We start from the raw sequence: 24,255 nt of genomic DNA, 5'->3' as shown, positions 1-24,255 counted from the left end.
AACATTTGCAATAGACTTGATGCCGTGGTTCCCAACATGGGGTGCACGTCCCACCGGGGGGGGCGGCAATTTGATTTTTAAGGGGGGCAATTCGAGGATGAGTTATTAACAGTTAATGGCCTTTTAGGCTTCCTCCACGTGAATAGTTCACTTTTTAAATAATAAGAATTAAATGTCACAGGCAGAGGCAGAGCTAGCTGCTCTGGCACCCGGAGCAGCGCACATGCTGTGCACCCGAGGGTGGGGCAAGCACCCCATGGGGCAGGTCTGCGAGCACAGGGGCACTGACTACAGGGGGGCATGGGGCGATGTCAACCCCCCTCAGAGATGACACCTGGGACAGGCCGCACCCCCTTCCTCCGCCAGTGGTCACAGTAGTCATCGGGATTTTAGAGATGCTTAGGTGGTGCATGGCCAAAAAAAGATTGGAAACAGCTGGACTGGAGGATGGAATAAAAATACAATGATGTAGCACAAAACATCGGAAAGAAATCATTAAGTGGCTGCCAAGACCCTTAGAAATTCGATAGGGGGGTTGGGAGTCTTCCCACGCTGGCAGCGACCCTGCCTGGGATTGAACCCGCGGCCTTCCGCGCGAAAAGCATACGCTCTCTGCCACTGAGCCACGGCCCTGCCTTGGCCAACTCCCACCGCCAGCAGCAGTCGAGGGGAGGGCGGGAGGTCCCCTCCGCTGCGCACCTTGGCCGTTCCCATGCCCGCGGCGCACACACGGATGAAGGCTGAGGGGGGAAATTCAGCCCCCCAACACCCGCCGCGTCCCCACGCCTGCCCGCCTGGCTCTCCCGGAGAAGAGAGAGAGAGAGAGAGCCGTCCCCGCTCGCGGACTCTGCCTGGACGGACTCGGGTACGAGTCTCCCGCCGAAGGGGCGCCTGGCGCCAATGGCTCCTTCAGCCCCGTCGAGGGAAAGCGCCGCCGCGCCCGCCGGCCGCCTTTCTCCCCGAGGAGGCGCCTCCTGGAACCCCCGCTTGGCGCGCGCGCGCCTTTTGGGCAAGCGCCTCCGAGCTCGCGGCCGGCCCAAAAACGGGGAGAAGGGAGCTGCGGGGGAGGCCGCCGCGCGACCCCCGCCGCACACGCACACGTCCACATTGCACAGAGGCACACGTACCCACTCCACCCACCCCTCTCGCCAGCGAATGGTCGCTTCCAACCGGGTGGCCATGTTGCCGCTTATAATCGCGAGCGCAGGCGAAGCCAGAGGCTGCTTTTCATGCGAGCGGGGAGGGCGCTCGGGAGGAGGGGCAGGGGCAGCAGCAGCAGCAGCCGCGTCAGGCGCCGGGGAAGAAGGCGAGCAGCAGCAGCAGCGGCCGGAGCCTCGTCGTCGTCGTCGCCCTCGCGCACCCCAGCAGCAGCATGGCCGTGGCGGTGGGGAGACCCTCGGTGAGTGAGGGGAGAGGAGCCCTTCCCGCGGGGTGTGGAGCTCCCCGGTTGGGCGGGCTGCGTGCAGCCCATGTGCGGAGCGCCCGGGCTCGGATAACGGAGATGGGGAAGAGCGCGCCCAAGCCTCCCTTCCCGGCGGCTGAGGCGGGAGAGCGAGCGAGCGAGCGAGGCGGCGGCCGCTTGTTGCTTCCCGGGAACGCGCGAGAGAGAGACCCCGTCTGGGGTCCGCGGCATTTCCCCCGCCTTCCCGCCCGTTCGCCTTTCTTCCACCTCTCTCTCGTTCTCCATTCATTGCAAAGGGGATCGCCGGAGGTGGGCGCCTGTGGTGGTGAGAGGCTGGGTGTGGGTCTGGCTGGCGGGGGGACGGGACGACGGGGCCCGTTCAGACGTTACGTGCCAGGAGGAGGGCCCGGACCCCGGTTTCTTTTCCCGTGTACCAAGCTTCCCCCCACCCCAAAAAAGGGGGGGAGAATTCAAGAAAAGAAAGCTGGGAAAGGGGTGTGTTTGTTTGTTGGTTGGTTGGTGTGTGTGGTGGCAAAATATGGAGCTGGTTGTCTTCTTATCTAAAAATAGGGCACACCAGAGGGAAAATCGGAGGGAGTGGGTAGTGGAGACGAAAACACGAATAGGCCGCCCTCCCTGGCGATTCTGAAAAGGTGTCAGTGAATGGAAGGAAGGTGTGTGGCTTCGGGCTAAAGAAATAAACGAAAGGAAGGGTGCCTGAGGTTGCTGGTGGGGAAGGCGGCAAAGTTGTCCTCTAGGGTCGTGGCACATGCTTGTGTTGTGAGGAAGGCATTGGGGAGCATAACGTGATGGCCGCCTCCCCCCCCCCGCCCCCCAACCATTGTGAGATTTTGTTAGCTGGCCCAGCAGCCAGGTGATGTACAGTTGCAACCCCACAACCTCTCGGAGCACCGCATCTCTTAGGCCAGCGCATCATTCATCTAGGACACGAAAGCATGCACCAGCCCTCGCCAGCGTGGTGCCCTCCCCTAGATGTGCAGGACAACAATTTCCGTCAGCCCAAGCCAGCACATCTAGGCGAAGACTAGCATTTGCAAATTTGTAAGATTGCAATTCTATACATGTCTGCTTGGGGGGAAATCCTCTTTCAGGGCACTTACTCTGACGTGGCCGTGTTGGGTTGCAGCTCTGCTGTTGATCTCGGGGTCTTGAGTTCGAGCCCCACTTTGGGCAAATAAATATCCCTGCGCCGATGACCCTTGTGGTCTCTTCCAACTCTACAATTCCATGATTCTAAGACTCTCTTTGCTTTTCCATGATGCAGAAGGGGGTGGTGTTAGAGCTGTCACTTTGAATCTTTTCATACGGAAAGATCAGAAAAAAATATATGGGGCATCCTCCCCCCCCCCCCAGCCTGCCTTTTCCCTTCTCTATCTTTCTGGCTTTTCATCTTATCTTCTTTCGCATCTTCTCCCCTTCCATTGGGGAAAAAAAAAACAACACCCCAGAACGAAAGAGAGACACACATGTGATTCTATGAAGTTGCAAGCCCTGAGTGGGGAATCTCACCCCTGCCATGGCAAAACCTTTTGGCATGCCACGTGGGAGAGCATCCGTGGGGCATGCAGAAGGTTGCAGGGCCATAGCTAAGTGGTGGAGCATCTGCATGCTGAAGATCCCAGGTTCAAACCCTCACATCCTGAACACCCCTGCTGGAAACCCTGCAGAGCTGCTGCCAACCAGTGTACACAACACTGAGCTAGATGGAACAGTGGCCTGGCTCATTTTAAGGCAGCTTCCTAATGTTTCATGTTTTGTAAGGGGACAGTGGTATTGATCTACCTTACAGGGTTGTTGTAAGTGTACAAAACACCTTGAGCACTTAAAAGTCAAGCCATAAGTGCGTACATTGTTAGTATTTATATTACTAGGTTGGGGGTGTGAATTTCCTTGTAGACCATGACCCAAGAATAGAAAATTAAAGTGCTATAAAGAATGCAGGCTTGCAAAACCTGTGTGTGGTTTCCGATTTACTGCTTTTTAGAGAACTTCATCTTTTAGTCAACATTGGAAAGGGAAACAAGCTGTAGGTATATAGGGTTGTATATATTGTATCCTGGTGGCCTGTTAACCACATTTCAAACAGGGCAAGGCAAACGGGTTGCATATAGTAGGATGTCTGTCTTTCAGAACTGCATTCTTGGGAGGTTTTCAAACATCCTCTGTTCAGGCAGCAGCAATGGTAACGGGAATACTGGATGGAGATGCCTTAACCTAGCCGTCTCCTTCCTTTCCCAACTCCCCCCACCCCCAGAAAAAAAAATCACTTGGGCGAAGAGTTGCAGTATTCTCTGGGATCAGAAGCAGAGCTGTGTGGAAAAGCAATAGAGGCAACTAGAAGAAGTTTGGCATTCATATAAACTTTAACTCGCTTAACATCCCCTCTGTCCTCCCTCCCCCCCTCTCTCTGTGGTTCCCCAAAGAATAGACACAGAAATGATGTTGGAGACTCAGTTTATTTGTTTGACTCTTAATGGCTTCTCAAGCAGTTTCCCACATGCTGAAGTATCCAGCTGCTGCCCCTCCACTGTACAATTCTGTTTTTTGCTAAGGTGGGGAGTTGAGAAATGTCAACTTGAGCGGACGCAGTAGTTTGCCACAAGAAACCTCTGCAAGGCCTATAGCACCTTAAGGGTTTTCTCATACATCCTGTGGCAAAAGCCCGAAGCAGAGAAGAGGTGGTGTCAGTTTTTATACACCTATAGGTGTGCATTAAGGACACGGGTGGTGCTGTGGGTTAAACCCACAGAGCCTAGGGCTTGCTGATCAGAAGGTCGGCAGTTTGAATCCCCGCGACGGGGTGAGCTCCCGTTGTTCGGTCCCAGCTCCTGCCCACCTAGCAGTTTGAAAGCACGTCAAAGTGCAAGTAGATAAATAGGTACCGCTCTGGCGGGAAGGTAAATGGCGTTTCCGTGCACTGCTCTGGTTCGCCACATGACCCGGAAGCTGCCTGCGGACAAACGGCTCCCTCAGCCAGTAATGCGAGATGAGCACCGCAACCCCAGAGTCATCCATGACTGGACCTAGCAGCCAGGGGTCCCTTTACCTAGGTGTGCATTGGGGTTGTGGGCGAAAGATTTATCCAAATGGAGGCTAAAAAATATTAAGGGACATAGCCTTTCAAGGTTGAAGATTCAGGCTTGAGGATCTTCTTAGCCATTAAAAACAGAAAGGATACCCTGGAGAGATGTTGGGATGAAATTAGATCTCTGAAGGAGTCTCTCCTCCCTAATTTTTCTGGTAGGGTTTCTTTCCTTTCCCTTTTCTTTTGGATAAACCAGTAACGTCCGAGAAACTTTGTTTCACAGACTTTCCAGGCAGCTTCACATAAAGAGATCCTTACCAAAAGAGAGACACAGAGATCCTTTTTATTATGTCTATAACTTAGAGAGATGTTGGTGAAAGTAAATGCTGACCATATGAAAGGGCTCTTACACATCTTGAGGAGGTGGGGAGGGAAGGAAGGTGGGGGGAGGGAGGGAGAAGGGGATTTTGATTGACTTTTTCCTGTTCGCTTTTTTTTTTTTTTAAGTGCATGCCAGTAAAACAGATGTTGCGCGTGAGCAAATGACTTCAGTGTGGCTGCTTTCAGAATGTGAAAAATGGTGTCTGCATTCAAGATGTGAACTGGCTCCCTTGCTTAGTTTCTGTTACCGTTTTATAATACAATTTGTGGCTCTAGTAGGGTAATGGACTGCATTGTGTTTTGGCAATTGCATCATGCCCTGCCCACATTTTTTTTTTTAAAGCACATTGTTCATGTAAATGCAGGAGGGGGGAGTTGCATTTATCATTTTAAATAAACAAAAATTACACTCTTCCCATCATTTCCTCGGTGCGACTGGTAACAATTACTTATCAATTTGGATCTGGGTTTGTTGCTTTCTGAAAGGGTCCAGGGGCAAAATGGGTCCAGCCACACGGGAGCCCAAATAGAAGGTATTGTAGTTGATTCACAGGGCCACATCCCGAGGCAGTGAGATATATGAGCTGAGCGTAGCTTTGTGAAAATCCACTCTCCTATGGTGAGTTGTAGTAGTCTCCAGGCAATTGAGCAGGTAAGCTTCTGTAAGATGTAAGAGAATGATGGTATTTTTCATTTCCTTTCAAGGTAACAAGAGTGCCACATGTGATTGACATGTATTTGTGGGCAGACACATTAGTAACATTTACTAATAACATTTAACATGTGAGTTTTACCACTAAAATTCCAGCTTCTACATCAAACAATGGCTTAAAGAATCTCGACTATCTTCCCCATAATGGCCCAGTTTGCGTGTCATGGTAAGTCCTGTATAATGACTAGGATTATACCAAGACAGGCAATTGGTCCATCTAGTCTAGTATGGTCTACACCAGGGGTACAGTCAACCTTTTTATACCTACCGCCCACTAATGCATCTTTCTTGATGGTAAAATTTCCTTACCTCCCACCAGTGCTTGATGGAAGGAGAATGCAGCTTGTGACATAGAACCCCCTACCACCCACCTAGAATCCTGAAGCGCCCACTAGTGGGCAGTAGGGACCAGGTTGACAACCCCTGGTCTACACTGATGGGCAGTGGCTCTCTGCAGGGTTTCAGACAGGGTCCTTTTCTGGCAACACCTGGAGATGCCAGAGTCTGAAATTCTTCATTGATGATTACCTTCTCTCTAGAGTTTTTTTTTTCTCCATGTGTGCAGAATAGAAAAGCATGTACAGAGTATAATGTCATTAACTCAGCAAACCATCACATCTCTGGAAATGGGGACTATTCAAAAAGCATGTCAGACTTTTAAAACTCCTTTTAGCACACACACACACACACCCCAAGTTGTACTTTGCCTCCTTGTCAACCTATCCCAAATCCTTTTCCTGCAGCTCCTCTATTCTTCCCATGAAGTGTGACATATTTAATGGATGGTCTCTAGAGAGCATGGATTCTTAGGCACAGAGGACCCCCCCCCCCCCTTGTTTTAGCATGACAGCAGTTGGCATTAGCAAACTGTGGCCTTGCATAGACTCTGGAGGTCCAGTTTCCTATTACCTAACACTTCCTTTCCATATCTTTCCAGGAATCTGCCTATTGTGCTACTGCTCTGATGAGCAGGTTAATTGGGTTAATCATTAATAAAACTGTTGGGCATGGAGAGAGAGAGAGAGAGGGCACATTTGGCTTGTGTGTAGGATGTGGGGAGAGGAACTCTGAAAGAAAGATCAGTCTGGCTTGATTTAACAGAAACCAAGATAGCATTATTGAGTCATGGAGTTTGCCCACTGAGATGTACTGGGGAAATGACACCGCGCTGATTATAAAATGATGCACATAAAGTAACAAGGACGAACGTTATCGTGCAAACCACTCTGTTTGGTGGTTTGCTCTAGCTACTTTTATGAGTAACATTATCTAAAGTATAAAGTATATCCACATTTGTAACAGAACAGCTACTGTCGGACTCCAGTCTGCAGCAGGGATCTGTCTATGAAGACAAAAGTTTCATTATTTTTAATTATAGCTTTAATCTTCTACCTCTGCAGACCCAAGACCCGCCTTTAACCTTAGCCTGCAACAGGGAGGCCAGTTAATATTTTTGCCATATTGTCTATCTTTCTACCTCACACCTAGTATCTGCCTCTTTCATTCCTGTTCTCCTAATTTTATTTTCTCCCTCCTTTCCCCCTCCTAAGCATTCCTTGGCTTCACATTACTGAGCTTGAGGGCTTCAACTTCCACCAATGTGATAAACAAGTTTCTAGATCTCATGTCTCTGTTAATTTTCTTGGGAATGCGAGTGCAATAGGTTCGGAAGGATTGCTGTCCCCGGAAGGCAAGTGAGAGGAGCTTCCCATTTTTATTATAGTTCAATTCATCATAATTTGAATAATTTGGAACTGGCAACAGGATCTTGCTTAGCACTGCTGTTTATTCAGACTCTGGTTGTTAGTACCTGATTTGCCTGTTGCCAATAGTTCCTCCTTTAAAAGTGTGCCAGTTCCGTGCAGGCTGCTAATTATGTAAAAATAGGCTATGCAAAGCAGCTGCTTCAGCAGTGAGGTGCTTTGCAGAAGCTGTTCGCATAAGACTATAGGAAAAGCTCTCCTGCATCAGAGGGGAGGCTTCCAACCAATCCCACATCTTATTGCCACCTGTGGGCACTTAAATTCCTCTAGGAAACACACAACACGGGAAGCTGCCTTATACTGAACCAGACCTTTGGCCCGTCTGACTTAGTATTGTCTGCACTGACTGGCAGCAGCTCTCCAGGGTTTCAAGCAGGGAGCAGCTCCCAGCCCTTCAGTATGCAAGGCATGTGTCCTGCTGCTGAGCCACGGCCTCTGAGCTGTATGCATAAGAGTTATACCACCTGTGAACAAAGAACCATAGAATAGGGAGGCACTTCATGTAGTCCAACCCTCTGCTGAAGGGGGAGACCCTGCTTGCTCTATTTAGATGTCATTGCTAATTTTCTCCGGTGGCTCTTTCCTAAGACCCCTCTAATCTAGTGGCAGAGAGTCCCAATGGTTGTTGATGAAAATGGCACTTTTGCTCGTTGTGAACCGACAGCCTTCTTTGGACGCAGATGGTTTCCAGTGTTATATGAGAGGGAGAACAATGTCTGACAGCTTCTCTCTCTCTCTCTGTGTGTGTGCCATTTGTGGAATTGTTTTATTATGTATTTGAATTATGTATTGATTTTGTACTTGTAAGCTGCTTAATAGCCATTAGTAACTCTGTAGGCTTCTGTTGAGTCCCTGCCACTTTTTAAAAAAACCCACTAAAAAACCCACAAGTGTTTTAGTCTTTCCCTGTAGATGCCATGAGTTCCATGGTGGTGTCATACATGGTCTGATCCTGGAGAGGAATGGGAGGAGCTCTCAGCAAGTTGGAGATGGTGACCCTGGGGAGGGCCCAAGTGAGATGGGGGAAGTTGGTGGGATCCAGGAGGTATCTAGAGTCCAGGGAAGGGGCTGAGAGCATGGAGGATGGACCACTGGAGGTCTTCGGTCTGCTTTGGATTTCACCATGCTGAATGTCAGTGGGGGTTATGGGAAGAAATAGTTTCTGCCCAAGCATCCCTCTCGCATGGCAGCATCAAAACAACCTTATGGGGTAGGTTAGGATGAGACAGAGCCTAAGGTTCTTCAGTGACCACTCTGGCTAAGTGAGGATTTGAACCTGGGTTTCTCTTGGGTAAGAGTCCTCCTTGGGAGAAAAGCAATGACGAACCAAGACAGCATGTTAAAAAGCAGAGACATCACCTTGCCAACAAAGGTCCATATAGTTAAAGCTATGGTTTCCCCAGTAGTGATGTATGGAAGTGAGAGCTGGACCATAAAGAAGGCTGATCGCTGAAGAATTGATGCTTTTGAATTATGGTGCTGGAGGAGACTCTTGAGAGTCCCATGGACTGCAAGAAGATCAAACCTATCCATTCTGAAGGAAATCAGCCCTGAGTGCTCACTGGAAGGACAGGTCCTGAAGCTGAGGCTCCAAGACTTTGGCCACCTCATGAGAAGAGAAGACTCCCTGGAAAAGACCCTGATGTTGGGAAAGATGGAGGGCACAAGGAGAAGGGGACGACAGAGGACAAGATGGTTGGAAAGTGTTCTCGAAGCTACCAACATGAGTCTGACCAAACTGCGGGAGGCAGTGGAAGACAGGAGTGCCTGGCGTGCTGTGGTCCATGGGGTCATGAAGAGTCGGACATGACTAAATGACTAAAGAACAACAACAAAGAGTTCTCCATTATAATACTCTGCCTTTTTGTAGTTAAAAAGGCACAGAAAGAGTTGGCAGCCCTATTCGTGGCAAATTAGCAGTGACAACAGTGATGGTTCCATGCAGAGAAGGTCCTGATTTTAGTAGCATCTCCATTGTCCTTGCTCTGAGCAATTCTACAGGCTGGTTCAGACATGCATTACTTGGAGACTTGGTGCTGAAGGTGTGAAGTGGCTTACTTTGAAAGCTTTCAATGTGACCTGAAGTTCTGCCTTTTGAAGGCATGTTCATACATGCTAGCATTGCTGGATGGACATATCTTGTGTGTGAACCAGCAATATAGGTGCACCCAGATAACAGCATTCATATTCCCAAGAGCCTTGAGTTCAGTGCTTGTAAGAGGAAATGTCAATGCAGGAACCAAAACTGCACCACCTTTTCAGGGGTGGTGGTCTTGTGGACTCATTCTGAAACCACTGCTTTGCAGATTTTGCAGTCTGTTTTTGCTCCCAGAATAGCTGCACATGCTGGTCTTATGGGATCTGGTGCAGGATGAGGGGAAGGGGACGGCTTTCTGTCCCCTCTCCCCCAAAACTAGGGAGCATTGCCGTAAGTAGGGAATGTCCTGTGTCATAATCACAAACAGTGTGTATTGCCTTAAGAAACAAAAGGGGGGGGGAGTTGAAAACTGTTGAATGGCTGCCCTCATGTCCTCCTTATTTGCTTCCCAAAATCATCTGGATGCTAAGCAAAACTGGGGACTTCTATTCGGACCTTACACAGGTCTTTGTTCCTCACCTTCAGTAGCACTTTTGCGTAGGGCTGCAAATTGGTGAAATAAATGTTAGTTGACGGAAACTAACTTTGATTTTTTAAAAAAAAAATCACATAATGGTGAAAACAATGGTCTTGAAGCAAGAAGTTTACATGTTGTCGTCTTTAGGTGATGCACACGTGTGTTGTAGTGGTCGAAAGTTATTTTCAGTTCTCCATCAAACCTTGCAGCCTGTTTCTTTTTTTTTTTTGATGGAGAATTTTAGTTGGTTTCCGAGTACACGAGTTGCTGCTTCTCCTTCTATCAGACGATATCTGTTTGTGTGGACAGGAATTAACAAAGATCACAGATTGGGAATATGATATGCTTTGTTCTTACTTGCAAAAAGGGGGGGGGAGAGACTCTTGTTCTGTAGCCACTTTCTCCCAATATGCACCGGACTTGCAATGTATGCTGCCCTTTTAGAATAAAATGGCTGGTATCTGGTTTCTAGCAAGCCTGTGGCTTTGCTGATTTCTTTCAGTTGCTAACCCCAGAGAAGCTGTGTGAGTGTCAAGGAGCGTGGGAAGTTCTTGAACATCTTCCTTAGCACAAGCTGGGGGAAATGCCAGAGAGCCTGAATTACTAAGACCCTTTAAATGCTGAGAGTTTCTGAGCTGCTTGGCTCTTCGCAAACAAGCATACTTTTAATTTCAACAGCAATTGAGTCTCTTCCCTGGTTTGTAAACCTTTTCTTCTCCAGAGCAAGATTTTCCTGGCTCAGTGCCTGCACCTGAAGGGAATGTGGTGGGTTTTGTTTTTTTCTTTGCCTCATTCGCTGCAATTTCTTTTCCTTCGCTTTTTAGAAGTTGCAGGTTCAGGAGGGCAGCAAAGGGTCTCTTTTGGAAGTGAGTGGGCAAAGAACACACAGTCCGAGGATTGCAGGGATCCTGGAAGCCTACACCACCTCTTGTGAATCTGCAAATAATTTGGTAGTTGTTGTTGTTTAGTCGTTTAGTCGTGTCCGACTCTTCATGACCCCATGGACCAGAGCACGCCAGGCACGCCTATTTTCCACTGCTTCCTGCAGTTTGGTCAGACTCATGTTGGTAGCTTCAAGAACACTGTCCAACCATCTCGTCCTCTGTCATCCCCTTCTCCTTGAGCCCTCCATATTTCCCAACATCAGGGTCTTTTCCAGGGAGTCTTCTCTTCTCATGAGGTGGACAAAGTATTGGAGCCTCAGCTTCAGGATCTGTGCTTCCAGTGAGCACTCAGGACTGATTTCCTTAAGAATGGATAGGTTTGATCTTCTTGCAGTCCATGGGACTCTCAAGAGTCTCCTCCAGCACCATAATTCAAAAGCATCAATTCTTTGGCGATCAGCCTTCTTTATGGTCTAGCTCTCACTTCCATACATCACTACTGGGAAAACCATAGCTTTAACTATAGGGACCTTTGTCGGCAAGGTGATGTCTCTGCTTTTTAAGATGCTGTCTAGGTTTGTCATTGCTTTTCTCCCAAGAAGCAGGCGTCTTTTAATTTCGTGACTGCTGTCACCATCTGCAGTGATCATGGAACCCAAGAAAGATTTCTCAGGAGAAAGATTCTCTGTCCTGCAGCTAAATATTGTATTCACTCATTAAGATCCAACTCATTAAGATCCAACCATTCTGTCTTCTGTAAACCAGTATTCTTTTTTTCAATTTTCAAATCCCAAAATTGCAAGTTCATTTTCTCTTTCACGCAAAAAATCTATAAAAAGTTTCTGGTCCTGAATAAGTGTTGATAATGATTCTCTCTCTCTCTCTCCCCCCCCCCGCCCCCCAATTAAACTTGTCAACTTTGCCATCTCAGCCAAGTCCAACAGTTATACCAGCCATTACTCTATAGTGGGTAGGGCTTTATCTTTCCATCTTTGTGCATTTGACACAAATATTGCCCTTTGTACCACCCCCTGTCCCCCCAAAATCAGGTATTTGGCGTTCTGTGGCTACTGAAGAAAACATCATACCTCCTCCACCATACCTTTGGACTTTCTTTCTTTCTTCTTTCTTTCTTTCTTTCTTTCTTTCTTTCTTTCTTTCTATTTCTGCTAACCCAGACCTGCTGCTACCCTCTGCCTCATGTATGGATGATGGGATGGTTCTCTTTTGGCTATATATGGACCAGCACTCGAGAGTAAACTTGGGAAGCTGCCTCATTCAGAACATTGAGCCATCTAACTCTGTGTTGTCTGCACTGACTGGTAGCAGCTCTCCAGGATTTTAGGCAGGCCTCTCCCAGCCCTGCCTGGAGATGCCAGGGGTTGAACCTGGGACTTTATGCATGCAGAGCAGGGGCTGAGTAGGAGTTTGCTGTGATGGTGGTGGAACACCCCACTGAACTTACCAGTATAATTGTTTTGTATGTGCCAGCCACTAACTCCTCGTCCTGCTTTCTGTGCTCATGCCCCTTGCTTGCTTGGAGCTGGTGAGAAGGCAAAAGGCGCCAGAGAGTTCAGCTGGGAGTGGATCCAAACCATTGACCTTTCACTAAAGCAGTTTACTGCAGTCTTTCAACTGGGCGGAAGTTGGTTGGTCCTGAGATTTGCTGCGTTTGGTGAACTTGTTTTTTAAAATGAAATAAACCCAAAAGGTTCAGGCCACAATCCCAAAACTGCTGCTGCACCATCTTAAATTACATTCACTTTAGTGGAATACATTATTTAGCAGAATATTTAGGCAGGTGTCTTGATTTGTTTTCTGTAGGTTTTCATATTCTGGGACTAGCTGCATGCAAACTTTTATTACTCAAACTTACGGAACTGTTTGCCACAGGAATTTGTGACGTTCAGCAACCCAGTTGTCTTAAAATGTGGGTTAGAGGGGAATTCTGTTCAGGAGGTGTCAGCTGGGCTGGGTGGACCTCTGTGTTCAAAGACTGGGCGTAGCAGAGGCTGGGGAGAAAGCCAGAGACTTGTTTCCACCATGCCTTGGTCGTAACCTTCCTTAGAGGCCTCTGGCTGGCCACTTTTATGCCTTGGACTGGAGACAGAAATTTCTTCCCGCCCAATATGGCAATTGCAGTGTTTGATTTGATGGAAGAGTTTATTTCAGTTTGCTTTAAAAAAGAAAAAGAAAGCTTTTTCTCAAGAGCTGGAGGGTGAAGATTTAAGAGCAGTGTTCCCCATTTGGTATCGTCCATATGTTGTTGCGATTGCGATACCTTGGACCATTGACTGTGCTGCCTGGGACTGATGGGAGCTGGAGTCCAAACAAATTGGGAGAACACCATGTTTGGGAAGAGAGCTTTAGTAGGAAGGTCACTGACAGAAGGAACGGGGGTTGTTCTGGGCCGAAGAACCTGACTGAGATGCCTCCTGGTTTCAAAGTGTTTAGAGACTGTTCATGCTCCCAATATTATTATTACCTACTCTAGTGAGAGGAGGCTCTATTTCAAGGATACTTATTGCAGTGCCTTCCAGAGGTTATGGATTAGAACTCCATTTAGACCTAGCCAGCATGGCCAGTGGTCAGGGATGATGGGAGTTGTAGTCCAGCAGCAACTGAACTAGTAGAACAGTCTCCTTCAGGAGGTGGTGGACTCTCCTTCCTTGGAGGTTTTTAAGTCATCTGTCATGGATGCTTTAGCTGAGATTCCTGCATTGACTAGATGACCCTCAGGTCCCTTCCAACTCTACATGTCTATGATTCTATGGTTCTGTCTGTAAGATGCCATGTTGCCCCCTCACTGGTCCAGTGGGCTGTTTGAAGGGCTTTGTGGTTGTTATACTGAAGAATTGATGCTTTTGAATTATGGTGCTGGAGGAGACTCTTGAGAGTCCCGTGGACTGCAAGAAGATCAAACCTATCCATTCTGAAGGAAATCAGCCCTCACTGGAAGGACAGATGCTGAAGCTGAGGCTCCAATACTTTGGCCACCTCATGAGAAGAGAAGACTCCCTGGAAAGACCCTGATGTTGGGAAAGATTGAGGGCACAAGAAGAAGGGGACGACAGAGGATGAGATGGTTGAACAGTGCTCTTGAAGCTACTAACATGAGTTTGACCCAACTGCTGGAGGCAGTGGAAGACAGGAGTGCCTGGCGTGCTTTGGTCCATGGGTCATGAAGACTCGGACACAACTAAACAGCTAAACGACAACAAAATACCTTCTTTGAATCCTTGAATCATAGAAGAGTTGGAAGGGACCACAAGGGTCATTTAGTCCCAACCCCCATGCAGTTTCTAGAATCTTTCATCCAACCTGGGGCTTGAACCCATGACCATGAGATTAAGAGTCTCATGCTCTACTGACTGAGCTTCATTGGACATCTGCAAGTTCTAGTGTTATGAGAGAGGGAGAAGTTTCTCTGTCCACTTTATCCATGCCATGTGTAATTTTATAAACTTTTATTACCTCGCTTTTTCTCTAAACTAAAAAGTCTCAAATGGTGCAGCCTTTGCTCCATCCCCATGGTCACTTTGGTTGCCCTTTCCTGAACTTTCTCCAACTCTACAGTATCCGTTTGGAGGTTAGGCAACCAGAACTCTACAAAGTATTCACTAGAGCACTGGGAGTCTCTGTACTCTGGAGCCCAATGTTCCTCCCAACTTATGGTTGCCAGTGCATATTTGTCCCGCTTCCCCCAATTTAGAAATTGGAGTTTTATTTTCAGAATGTGTTAGAATTACACACCTTCAGAAGAGCTCAGCCCACTGGATTTCTATTGTGAGTCTGTTGTGAGTCACAGGTCCTCCAAGGACTGGGAGTTCTGCTGGATCACTGCCTTGGAAGCCATGGAATCATCCATTGAATCATTGCTTGGATAGCTCAGTCAGTAGAGCATGAGACTCTTGATCTCGGGGTCATGGGTTTGAGCCCCCCACGTTGGGCAAAATGATTCCTGCATTGCAGGCGGTTGGACTAGATGACCCTGGTGGGCCGTTCCAACTCTACGATTCCGTGAGTCTATAATTTTAAGGCAGAAATGCCTACTTAACCCCAGCAGAGGCTGAATGAAAGACCAGAACAGGAACTCATACAGAGATGCTGCAAATAGCTTCATTTGCCATGCCCCTCTATATATTCAGCTCTTGGGGACTTTTGAAATACTCTTATTTCTTGTGTCATAGTAACAGTTCTTTCACGCTGGCCCACAATTTGGGCATTGCTGCTGTAGAGGAACTGAGCTCCTGGAGGTTCCCAGCATCCTCCCAGCTCTCTCTCTCTCTATAAAAATGGGCTACTGCGGTCACACCGCATCCCCTCTCTTGCTTCAAAGTGTTGTTATTACAACAGAAACAATAGTGTGAGTTTTGAAGCGGGGGGGGTGGACGGACGTTGTTCATTCTTGAGCAATGAGCAAACCACATCCTGTGCTGCTCTGCAGTGGTCAGTTGCTCTAACCTAGAGATTTCCTTGCCTTGCCTCCTTTACACCAAAAAAAGAGAGGCTGGGGTGTGGTCTCCAAGAGCAACTAGCTGACAGCAAAAGTAAAGACGAGGCTGCTTTAGGCACATAGGAAGCTTCCTCATACTGAGTCAGGCCAATGACGCATCCAGCTCAGTATTGTCTACATCCCATGTATCAACTTGCATCCCCAGATGGTTTTGGACTACAACGCCCATCACCCCTGGCCACTGGTCCTTCTAGCTAGGGATGGTGGGAGTTGTAGTTCAATAACAGCTGGGGACCCAAGTTTGGGAAACCCTATCTATCTACCTGGAGATGCCAGGGATTGAACCTGCGACCTTCTGAATGCAGAACAGATGCTCTACCACTGAGCTGCAGCCCTACGCAGAGCAGTGTTGTTATTTGAACTTGACCAATGGAACTTGGCATGAAAGGTCCTCCCTGGCTTAGAACTGATTGGGCAATCTGAAGAAGTGTGCATGCACACGAAAGCTCATACCAAGAACAAACTTGGTTGGTCTCTAAGGTGCTGCTGGAAGGAATTGTTTATTTTTTATTTTTTTGAGCCAGCAGTTCAACCTAACCTTTCACAGGATTGCTGTGAGGGCACGATGAACGGAAAACAACCTATGCTGCCCTGAGATCCTTTGAATCTATTTTTGACTGGGATACATGGATCCAGTGGATCCAACACAGTAGTTGCTGCCCAGTTTGCGTAGGAACAGGGAAGAGGAATCGTTGGCTCATCATGTGTTGCTGGACTACATCTCCCATCATCCATTGGCTTGGGATGATGGGAGATGTAGTCGAACAACAAGTTTTCCTATCCCTGGCATACAGGCTATGGCTTGGCCCACAAGACAAGAGTGCTGTATTCATGTACTGAGTTGCATGACTTTTAAAAGGGAGCCTCCCACATGATAGTGCTGAATTAGAACTTAGCGAGAAATGTGATAGCTTTCCTTTAGCAATGCAGGTGTAAATTACTTTAACAGTGTTAAGACCAATTGTGTTATTGGCGATTACTACTGTTTTGATGTCACAGTGCTTCTTTCCCAAGGATTCTATGATTCTATGCCTTTGAATGAGTTGAGTTGTCTTGGTTTTAACCAGCGTCAGGTTTTTAAGTCTGTAGGTTCCATCTGCTCTTGTTTTCTGTTTGATATTATATTACATCAACTTACTTTAAACTGTTAGTGTTTTGATGTATTGCAGTTCACTTTTGTTACATGTTGAAGCCACTCTGGAATTGCAATGTAGTGAAAGGGGTTTATAGAATCTGCAGATAAATAAAACAAATGCATTTAATTGATCTCTCACAAGCTATCCATTTCTCCACCATTTCATTCTTATTTGACCACACTGTCCTGATCCACCCTGCCAACTAGTCTTGCCAACCATCCATGGGTAACACAACGCATTTGATGAACTGGCCTTTAGCCCATGAAGACTTGTGCTATCATAAAACTTGTTTGTATGGTGCCACAAACTTTAGGCTGGCTAGCCTGTAACATTTAGCTACAGTTAAAGAATAACTACGGTTTAATTTAAAATGAGCAGCGCACTAGTACATGCAGCTCAAAGTCCTAATTTGACTTGTCTCTGACTCCTGGCTTTGCTGCACCAGGGAGGAAAACAAACAGAGGCTGGCTTTGCAAACCAGCGCTTGTTGCTTCTCTTCCAATACCATTGGTATTTGAAGCAAAGTTTGTTCTCTGCTTACCACTTGTGGTTTCTTTTGGGGAAAACTAACCACTTTGCACACAATGCAAAGCCAGACTCTGGCTTGTTCCCTCTCTGGTGCAGCAAAATCGGAGTGAGGAAAAGGGAGCAATGTTGAACAGTGCACATCAGCACTATTTGCGTTCAGTCATAGTTTAATTTTTAAACCAGGGCTTGATATTACGTGCGAACGGGGCCTTTGTGTTTCTCATCCTTCATTTAGTTTTTGAAATAGAGGTTCATCTGTATGTCAGGCAAAATGAATTACAGAATCGTAGAGTTGGAAAGGGACCCCAAGGGCCATCTAGTCCAACCCCCTGCAATGCAGGGGTTTTCTGCCCAATGTGGGGCTTGAACCCATCCCTGAAATTAGTCCTGATCCTGAAATGGTAGTCGCATGCTCCACCATTGACCTATCTCCTTTCTTCCCAGCCCAATGATGAGAAGCTTAGTTGTCACTTATTATGGGCTTCCTTACTCACCATTTTTCTTTAAAAAAAAAAAACACCCCAGTGATGGTATTATTGTTATTACTGATGTTATTATTGTTATTGTTATTATCCTATCCTGAGGTCCCAGGGTGGGTTACCACAATTAAAACAATATTTAAAAAAGGGTTTAAAACAACTCAGAATCACAGAAATAAGGTGGGTGCTAAAAGTACACATTGTAAGTTTGAAAAGCCACCGGCAAAAAAGGGAGGAAACCCCTGTAGACATACCTAGAGCTTTCTCAAGTCTGGATTTGGGCGTGCTCATTTGCAAAATTCAGCCACACAATATTGGAAATGGCTCTTAAAATGCCTTGAGTTAAGAACTAGTGGTACCTCAGGTTACATAAGCTTCAGGTTACAGACTCCGCTAACCCAGAAATAACGCTTCAGGTAAGAACTTTGCTTCAGGATAAGAACAGAAATCGTGCTCTGGCGCGCAGTGGGAGGCCCCATTAGCTAAAGTGGTGCTTCAGGTTAAGAGCGTTTCCGGGTTAAGAATGGACCCCCGGAAGGAATTAAGTACGTAACCAGAGGCACCACTGTATAAATTACCTACCTACACCCACTCTTGAACAATCCAAAATCCATGTGTTTTGAAATTTGGCATTCTTCACAGCCTTTCCTTGCTTACTTAGATACTTTCCAAAATATTGTATGCAATGTGAAATCAAGAGAAGGCTGCCAACATGTTGTGCATGTTAAAGGATGTTGTGTTTTTGCCACAGAGTGACTTCCCGTATTTTTCCGTGTATAAGACAAGGGTTTTTTATTATTAAAGGTTTTAATTGGGTTCGTCTTATACAGGGGTAGTGCTGAGGGGGTGTTTTCTTAATTTGGAGTCCCCCAAAATAGGGGGCTTCTTATACATGGGGGCGTTTTATACACGGAAAAATACGGTATATGACAAGATGCCGGCTTAGCCCCCGCTGTTCTTCTTCAGCCTCATTAATATTGAATACACGTCACTTTCATATGGCAGTTGATGAAAAGCAGAAGTTTTCTGCAAATATCTTGACAACTGTGGGTGTAGAATTACCCGTCATTCTGGAGCGAGCAGGCACCATGTATAAAAATAATTGGCATTTTTTATTGCAAGTGACCTGATTTTCTTTCACCTTTCTTCAGCTTGTGTTGCTGTTGTTTTAATCGGAGTCTGGGTTATTAGGACAAACAATACGTGCAGATTTTATTGTCTGGTTTCTCAAGATGTAGAAAACCAACACGATCCTAAATACGTTTTAAGTGTGTGCATGGAATCACCGCGTTGGTTGCCACTGGTTTTTCGAGCAGGTGCTGTGCTCAGGTAAACATCTGCATAACTTTAACAAGCAATTGCACACTTAACAATTAAGTGGTTTTGTTGTATTGTGCAGTGTATGGTGGCCTGAGGACTGGCAGGAATGGTTTATTGCAGGGACTTTCAGTAACTGTACCCTTGGCAACCTGGTATTTACGGCAACTGTATATTTATTTATTTAGCATGATTTATATGTACCGCTTAAACCCCAACAGAAACCTCCAAGCAGGTTACATAAAGCAGTGTTTTTCAACCTTTTTTGGGCAAAGGCACACTTGTTTCATGAAAAAAATCACGAGGCACACCACCATTAGAAAATGTTAAAAAAAATAACTCTGTGCCTATATTGACTATATAAAGCAATTCTCTTGAATAGGAATCAAATAAACAATTTTTCCCACGGCACACCAGGCAACACCTCGCGGCACACTAGTGTGCCGCGGAACAGTGGTTGAAAAACACTGACATAAAGCAATATAAAACGGTCAATTTAAAAATAACCGGCAAAATCAATCGTTAGAAACAAGTTGACGCAAAATATCAAACAAAAACAAATAAATAAATGCAGGAGTTCTAAAATCAATACATAATACAATTGCACATCTGAATGGGCTTTTTTTTTTAAAAAAAAAAAATATGTTTTAGCAGGCCCTGAAAACAGCACAGCTGCTGCTTAATATCAATGGGCAGGGAGTTCCAAAGAGCAGGTACTGCCACACTGAAGGATTGACTCCTTGCAAGTGCGTAACACAGCCTTTGTGGAAATACTAGTTCTGCAGATCAGGATGAATGAGTTGGCATATACAGGGTAAGGCCTGTATGTTTCATTGCTACTGAGGGCTTTATATGCTAATAGTAATACCTGAAATTTGGCTCAGTACCAAATCAGCAGGTGGCGCAGTCTCTCAACACGAATGTGGATTGATGTGTAATTTTGTACGTGAATGAAATGTGTTACACGTGTCTGATTTAGTTTCTTTTTGCTTCTATACCCCCTGCTTCCAGCAGTCGAGGTAGACCATGACTTATGGCAGTTGATAGCGTATTCTTGAATTTGTCTTATCCTCTTTCACAGCCATCCAGATTGGTGGAACCTCGAAACATCTTGTGGGAACAAATCCCATAATTTTAACTAATGCACTACTGTGGCTGGCGCTGTGGGTTAAACCGCAGAGCCTAGGTTCGAATTCCCGTGATGGGGTGAGCTCCGTTGCTCGGTCCCTGCTCCTGCCAACCTAGCAGTTCAAAAGCACGTCAAAGTGCAAGTAGATAAATAGGGACCGCTCCGGCAGGAAGGTAAACGGCGTTTCCGTGCGCTGCTCTGGTTCGCCAGAAGTTTGCTTAGTCATGCTGGCCACATGACCTGGACGCTGTACGCCGGCTCCCTCGGCCATAAAGCGAGATGAGCGCCGCAACCCCAGAGTCTTCCGCAACTGGACCTAATGGTCAGGGGTCCCTTTACCCTTTACTGTATGTGCAAAAGTACTTTATGTTTTTTCAGCCTGTTGTCCCTGATTCCAAGGGCTACACAACTAACTCCAAGGGAGCGTCAGACTTCAGTTTTGTACAACTGCAGTCCTCTCTCCCACCTCTGTCTGAAGCAGAATGCTTTGGAATTGGAGAGCAGTTCCAAAAGCAATTTGTGACACAATGTAGTGGCATATTCAAGCGGATGGGGGGGGAACCCAACAAATTAAGAATCCTACTTTGCATCCTTCAAGCAGTTTCAGAACTTGGCCTTTGGTGAATTCTTCTGCTTTTGATTCTGGGCCATTCCCGAAGTATGAATCCTTAAAGCTTTCAAATGGGGCTTGTATGTTTTCCCAAACTGCTTGCATGGTTCAAGGACATGTTCCTCTCAACTGCTAAGTAACCGTCTATATCCTTTTAAACTGCCGTTTCGAAAGCTTATGATCAACTCCTGATTCCTCCCCAAACCTCTTCCACCCCTTCCCATCTGTTCTCATTGGGGTGTGTGTGGGGGGGGGGGGGGGGAGAAGATGGCAGATCAGATGGTGTGGAGGCAGATCAGAGGTGATTTTGAAAAACAGAGCTGTTTGTGAGCTGCACCCTCTAAGAGCAACTGCTCTAGAGCAGACAAAAATGCAATTGCAAACTTGAGTCCCAGGTCCCTCGGTTTCGCTCACTCCTACTAGATGCAGTGGCGTAGCAAGGTAAATTGTTACCTGGGGGCAAAAAAATTTGTCACCCCCCAGAGGCGTAGGATGGTCAGGTGGTACCCGGTGCAGAAAATTTCTTGTCACCACCCCATTGATTTCCCCCCCTGCAAAATTGGTTTTACTTTATTTCATATTTTCTTACAAAGGAATAATAACAAGTAATAATAATAAAAAGATATTAACTGATATGCATGACATTTCATATATAGCTATATAATCCCTAGTATAGTAAGATAAGACATTTGGAGCAGGCATTTTTTTTTTAAAAAAAAGTTTTTTAATGAACTGCCCTAGTAGGGCAGTAATTGTTCCTTGCTAATTTGTCACCCCCTCCATTATGGAACTTGGGGTGAACCGCGCCCTACACCCCCCTTGCTACGCCCCTGACTAGATGTTGGAAATGTTAGCGGCTGGGAACCTTGCTTTTCTCCAGCAACAGCTAATAAAGCCATTTGGGTTGTAGGGGAAATGCAGCAACTGATATGCTAAGTAATGACAATTATCTTTGGAAACCCCCCCCCCACCATTTAGGGAAGATAACACATTCCCTGCACATAGACATAGAGGTCCCGGGGGGGGGGTTGTGCATGTGTACACTCTTATCCAAAACTATAAGAAGCAATCCAGTGGATTTATTCCTTGGATGAGAGCTGGGTTTGAAAATTCTGTGCCAAAGCCACCCAGATTCTGCATTCTGGCCATCAGTTCAAATGTGTACGCATTGCATAATTGGTTTTGGTTCTGCTAGGGAGTGAAAGTCATGCTCAGCCTTCAAAAAACATTTATATTCCTTCTTTACTCAGAAGAGCTGAAAGTGGCTGTCAATAGGGATTGGAACCAGGTATCATACCAAGTAGTGTCACGTTTTTCTCAACCTAGTCATAAGGTCTAGAAACTTGTTTCTGTTTGCTTTTGAAGAGAGGAAAAAATGTTTCAGGCTCTTCGACTGTTTAATTGTGTGCCAATACCAATTTCACAGTTCGGTTGTGATGTGCATACAGCCCTGCCTTTGATGGGTGCCATGATTAACGGTAACATTGCAGCCGTATTGGTATCTAGGAGCAATCGGAGATTCCTGTTCTGCAAACGGGCCCTGCATACAGAACGCAAATAAACCTTTTTAGTTTGATCCTATCCCAAGGATGAAGACCACTGTGGTTCCTGGGCTTGCTTCCCTGGCTGAGCCTTGGGGCTGTTCCAGTAAAGGCTTGAATCTTTGGCTTCAAGTGTGCAGCAGCGATTCAATACCACAGCTGTTCTGAATTCAACAGGAAGCATGGATCGAGGGATGAAATAAAACCATTTCCCCTCAGATAATCCGATGGCTTCCAGGACACATGCTGATGGCACACACAGGCTGGAGATGAGCGAGTGGCGTTTATTGACGCATACCTCGGCCAAAAAAAGGTACTGCAGCCCACCTCCAGGAATCCAGATACTCTGTTGGAAATTGTTTTCCCCTTAGAGCCTCCTGTTCATCTCAGTTGAAGTAACTCCGTGTGATGCTCACTGAGAGAATGCATTATGGGAATATCTCTCTCTCTCTGTGTGTGTGTGTGTGTGTGGTGTATTACTACAACATTCTTTATCCTTTTGTTGTATTGTACAAAGAATACTATTGGTTTAAGGAATTGTGTGTTTAGACCTTTAACCACCCTCTTAACTAGATTCAGACAAGACTCAAATTTTTGGTTTGGTTTTTGGCAGAATTTAGGCCACACTTTATTGATTACAGCAAGTGAGTGGTTGCATGGGCTCTGGTTCGACTAGCTCCCTGCACCTTTCCAGGTAGCGCTGACCCAGGGCACCAGCATAGGTCAGCCTAGGGTGAACACCTGGAACAGCGGAACGCCGGGGTCAGGCTAGTCCACCCCCCAGATGTCCCCCTGGACTCAGGCACAGGCACAACCCCTCACAGGGGGTGGACCAAACCATTGAGTCCCTGGATTCCTTTAATTGAATACCTTTCGCCTAGGGATGGCGAGAACGTTCTCCCATCCCTATCACCTGAACCAGAGCCTATCTGCAACCTTACAAGTTGTGACGATTTGCTATGCGGCAGGCGAAACCCAAATGGCAACAGCCAATCAGCCAAGTGGGGAAAATTCCTGCCGTGAACCTGTCCGAACAACAGGCGACACACGACGGCATAGCAAGGTCAAGCGGAAGCCCTAATATAGGGAGAGGTGGGCGGGGTGTTCCGATGCACTGGCCCAAAGAGGAAGCTCAGGGACACGTTCATGGGCTTATATAGGTCCCTCGATCCTTTAGGCTAGCGTCCCATTGATCTGATTACACCCAGCATCGAAGGACCTACTAATAGGGTGTTGTACCCACCCACAACACAGGGTTTGGTTGCCAGGTCGTACCGCAACATGTGCCCTCTTTGAGGGAGGACCCGATTAAGCAAACACTAGTTCTGTATTGAGCCAATTAGAATTAAACTCTGATTTCGCCTTGATTCTTGACCTGCTGTAAGCAAGTAGGAACAGGTTTCAAAGTATCGAAAGGAAGATTTAGGATAAATATTTTTGGTGTGACAGATGGGGGTGCCATGCTCCACACAGGCTACAGAACATCTGTAGGGGGCACGAGGTTGGGGAAGCCTGAACTGGAGGAACAATTCCTAAAAGCCTTCTTTGAATTACCGCAGGAGCGTTATTTGGAGGAAGTTAAACCTGCCGAACGAGTTGTGTGGTTTGCCATTAAATGAATTGTGAGCATTTTTGGGATGACACGCACATGCCTGCCTACGTTTTGTGTTATGTAACTTTATTCCTAATCTAATTTAAAATAACAATTATTTGAGCACTGGCAAAACCACATGTTTACTTCTAAACCAAGTCAGCCAGAAACTTGAAGGGTAAATCCAGGAGGACTAATTTAATTCCCACTTTAAACACTGGCTTGTGCATAGTTCTTTGTTGCAGGAAAAAAAGGTCTCATTCCTTGCACCATAGTAGAATGCTGCACCTAAGTTGCATGATTTTTTAAAAATAGTCTATGAACTGAGAGTGCAGTCCTCAAAAGTAGGCTGAATGGGGTTTAAAAGGTAAAGGTAAAGGGACCCCTGACAGTTAGGTCCAGTCGCGGACGACTCTGGGGTTGCGGCGCTCATCTCGCTCTATAGGCCGAGGGAGCCGGAGTTTGTCTGCAGACATGTGGCCAGCATGACTAGCTGCTTCTGGCGAACCAGAGCAGCACACAGAAATGACGTTTACCTTCCCGCCAGAGCGGTACCTATTTATCTACTTGCACTTTGATGTGCTTTCGAACTGCTAGGTTGGCGG

The 24,255-nt window shown here is 46.6% G+C and overlaps 1 protein-coding gene across 4 annotated transcripts in view; it reads left to right on the top strand.

The window, feature by feature from the left end:
* Positions 1 to 1,142: 1,142 nt before the first annotated feature.
* Positions 1,143 to 24,255, top strand: part of SEPTIN11 (septin 11) — a 95,042-nt gene continuing 71,929 nt past the window's right edge. For 2 of the 4 annotated variants that reach the window (XM_033160857.1, XM_033160856.1), the window contains exon 1: positions 1,143 to 1,399. In XM_033160857.1, coding sequence (XP_033016748.1) covers positions 1,373 to 1,399 — 27 coding nt within the window. In that variant the 5' untranslated portion in view covers positions 1,143 to 1,372. The remainder of the gene's footprint in view (positions 1,400 to 24,255) is intronic. The other 2 variants (XM_033160858.1, XM_033160859.1) reach the window with 2 other exon arrangements.

The sequence above is a fragment of the Lacerta agilis genome, chromosome 9 (genome assembly GCF_009819535.1).
Source record: "Lacerta agilis isolate rLacAgi1 chromosome 9, rLacAgi1.pri, whole genome shotgun sequence".
In the NCBI taxonomy this organism is placed as follows: Eukaryota; Metazoa; Chordata; class Lepidosauria; order Squamata; family Lacertidae; genus Lacerta; species Lacerta agilis.
Note: the sequence above shows the minus strand (reverse complement) of the source record. Positions and strands in the feature narration are given on the sequence as shown.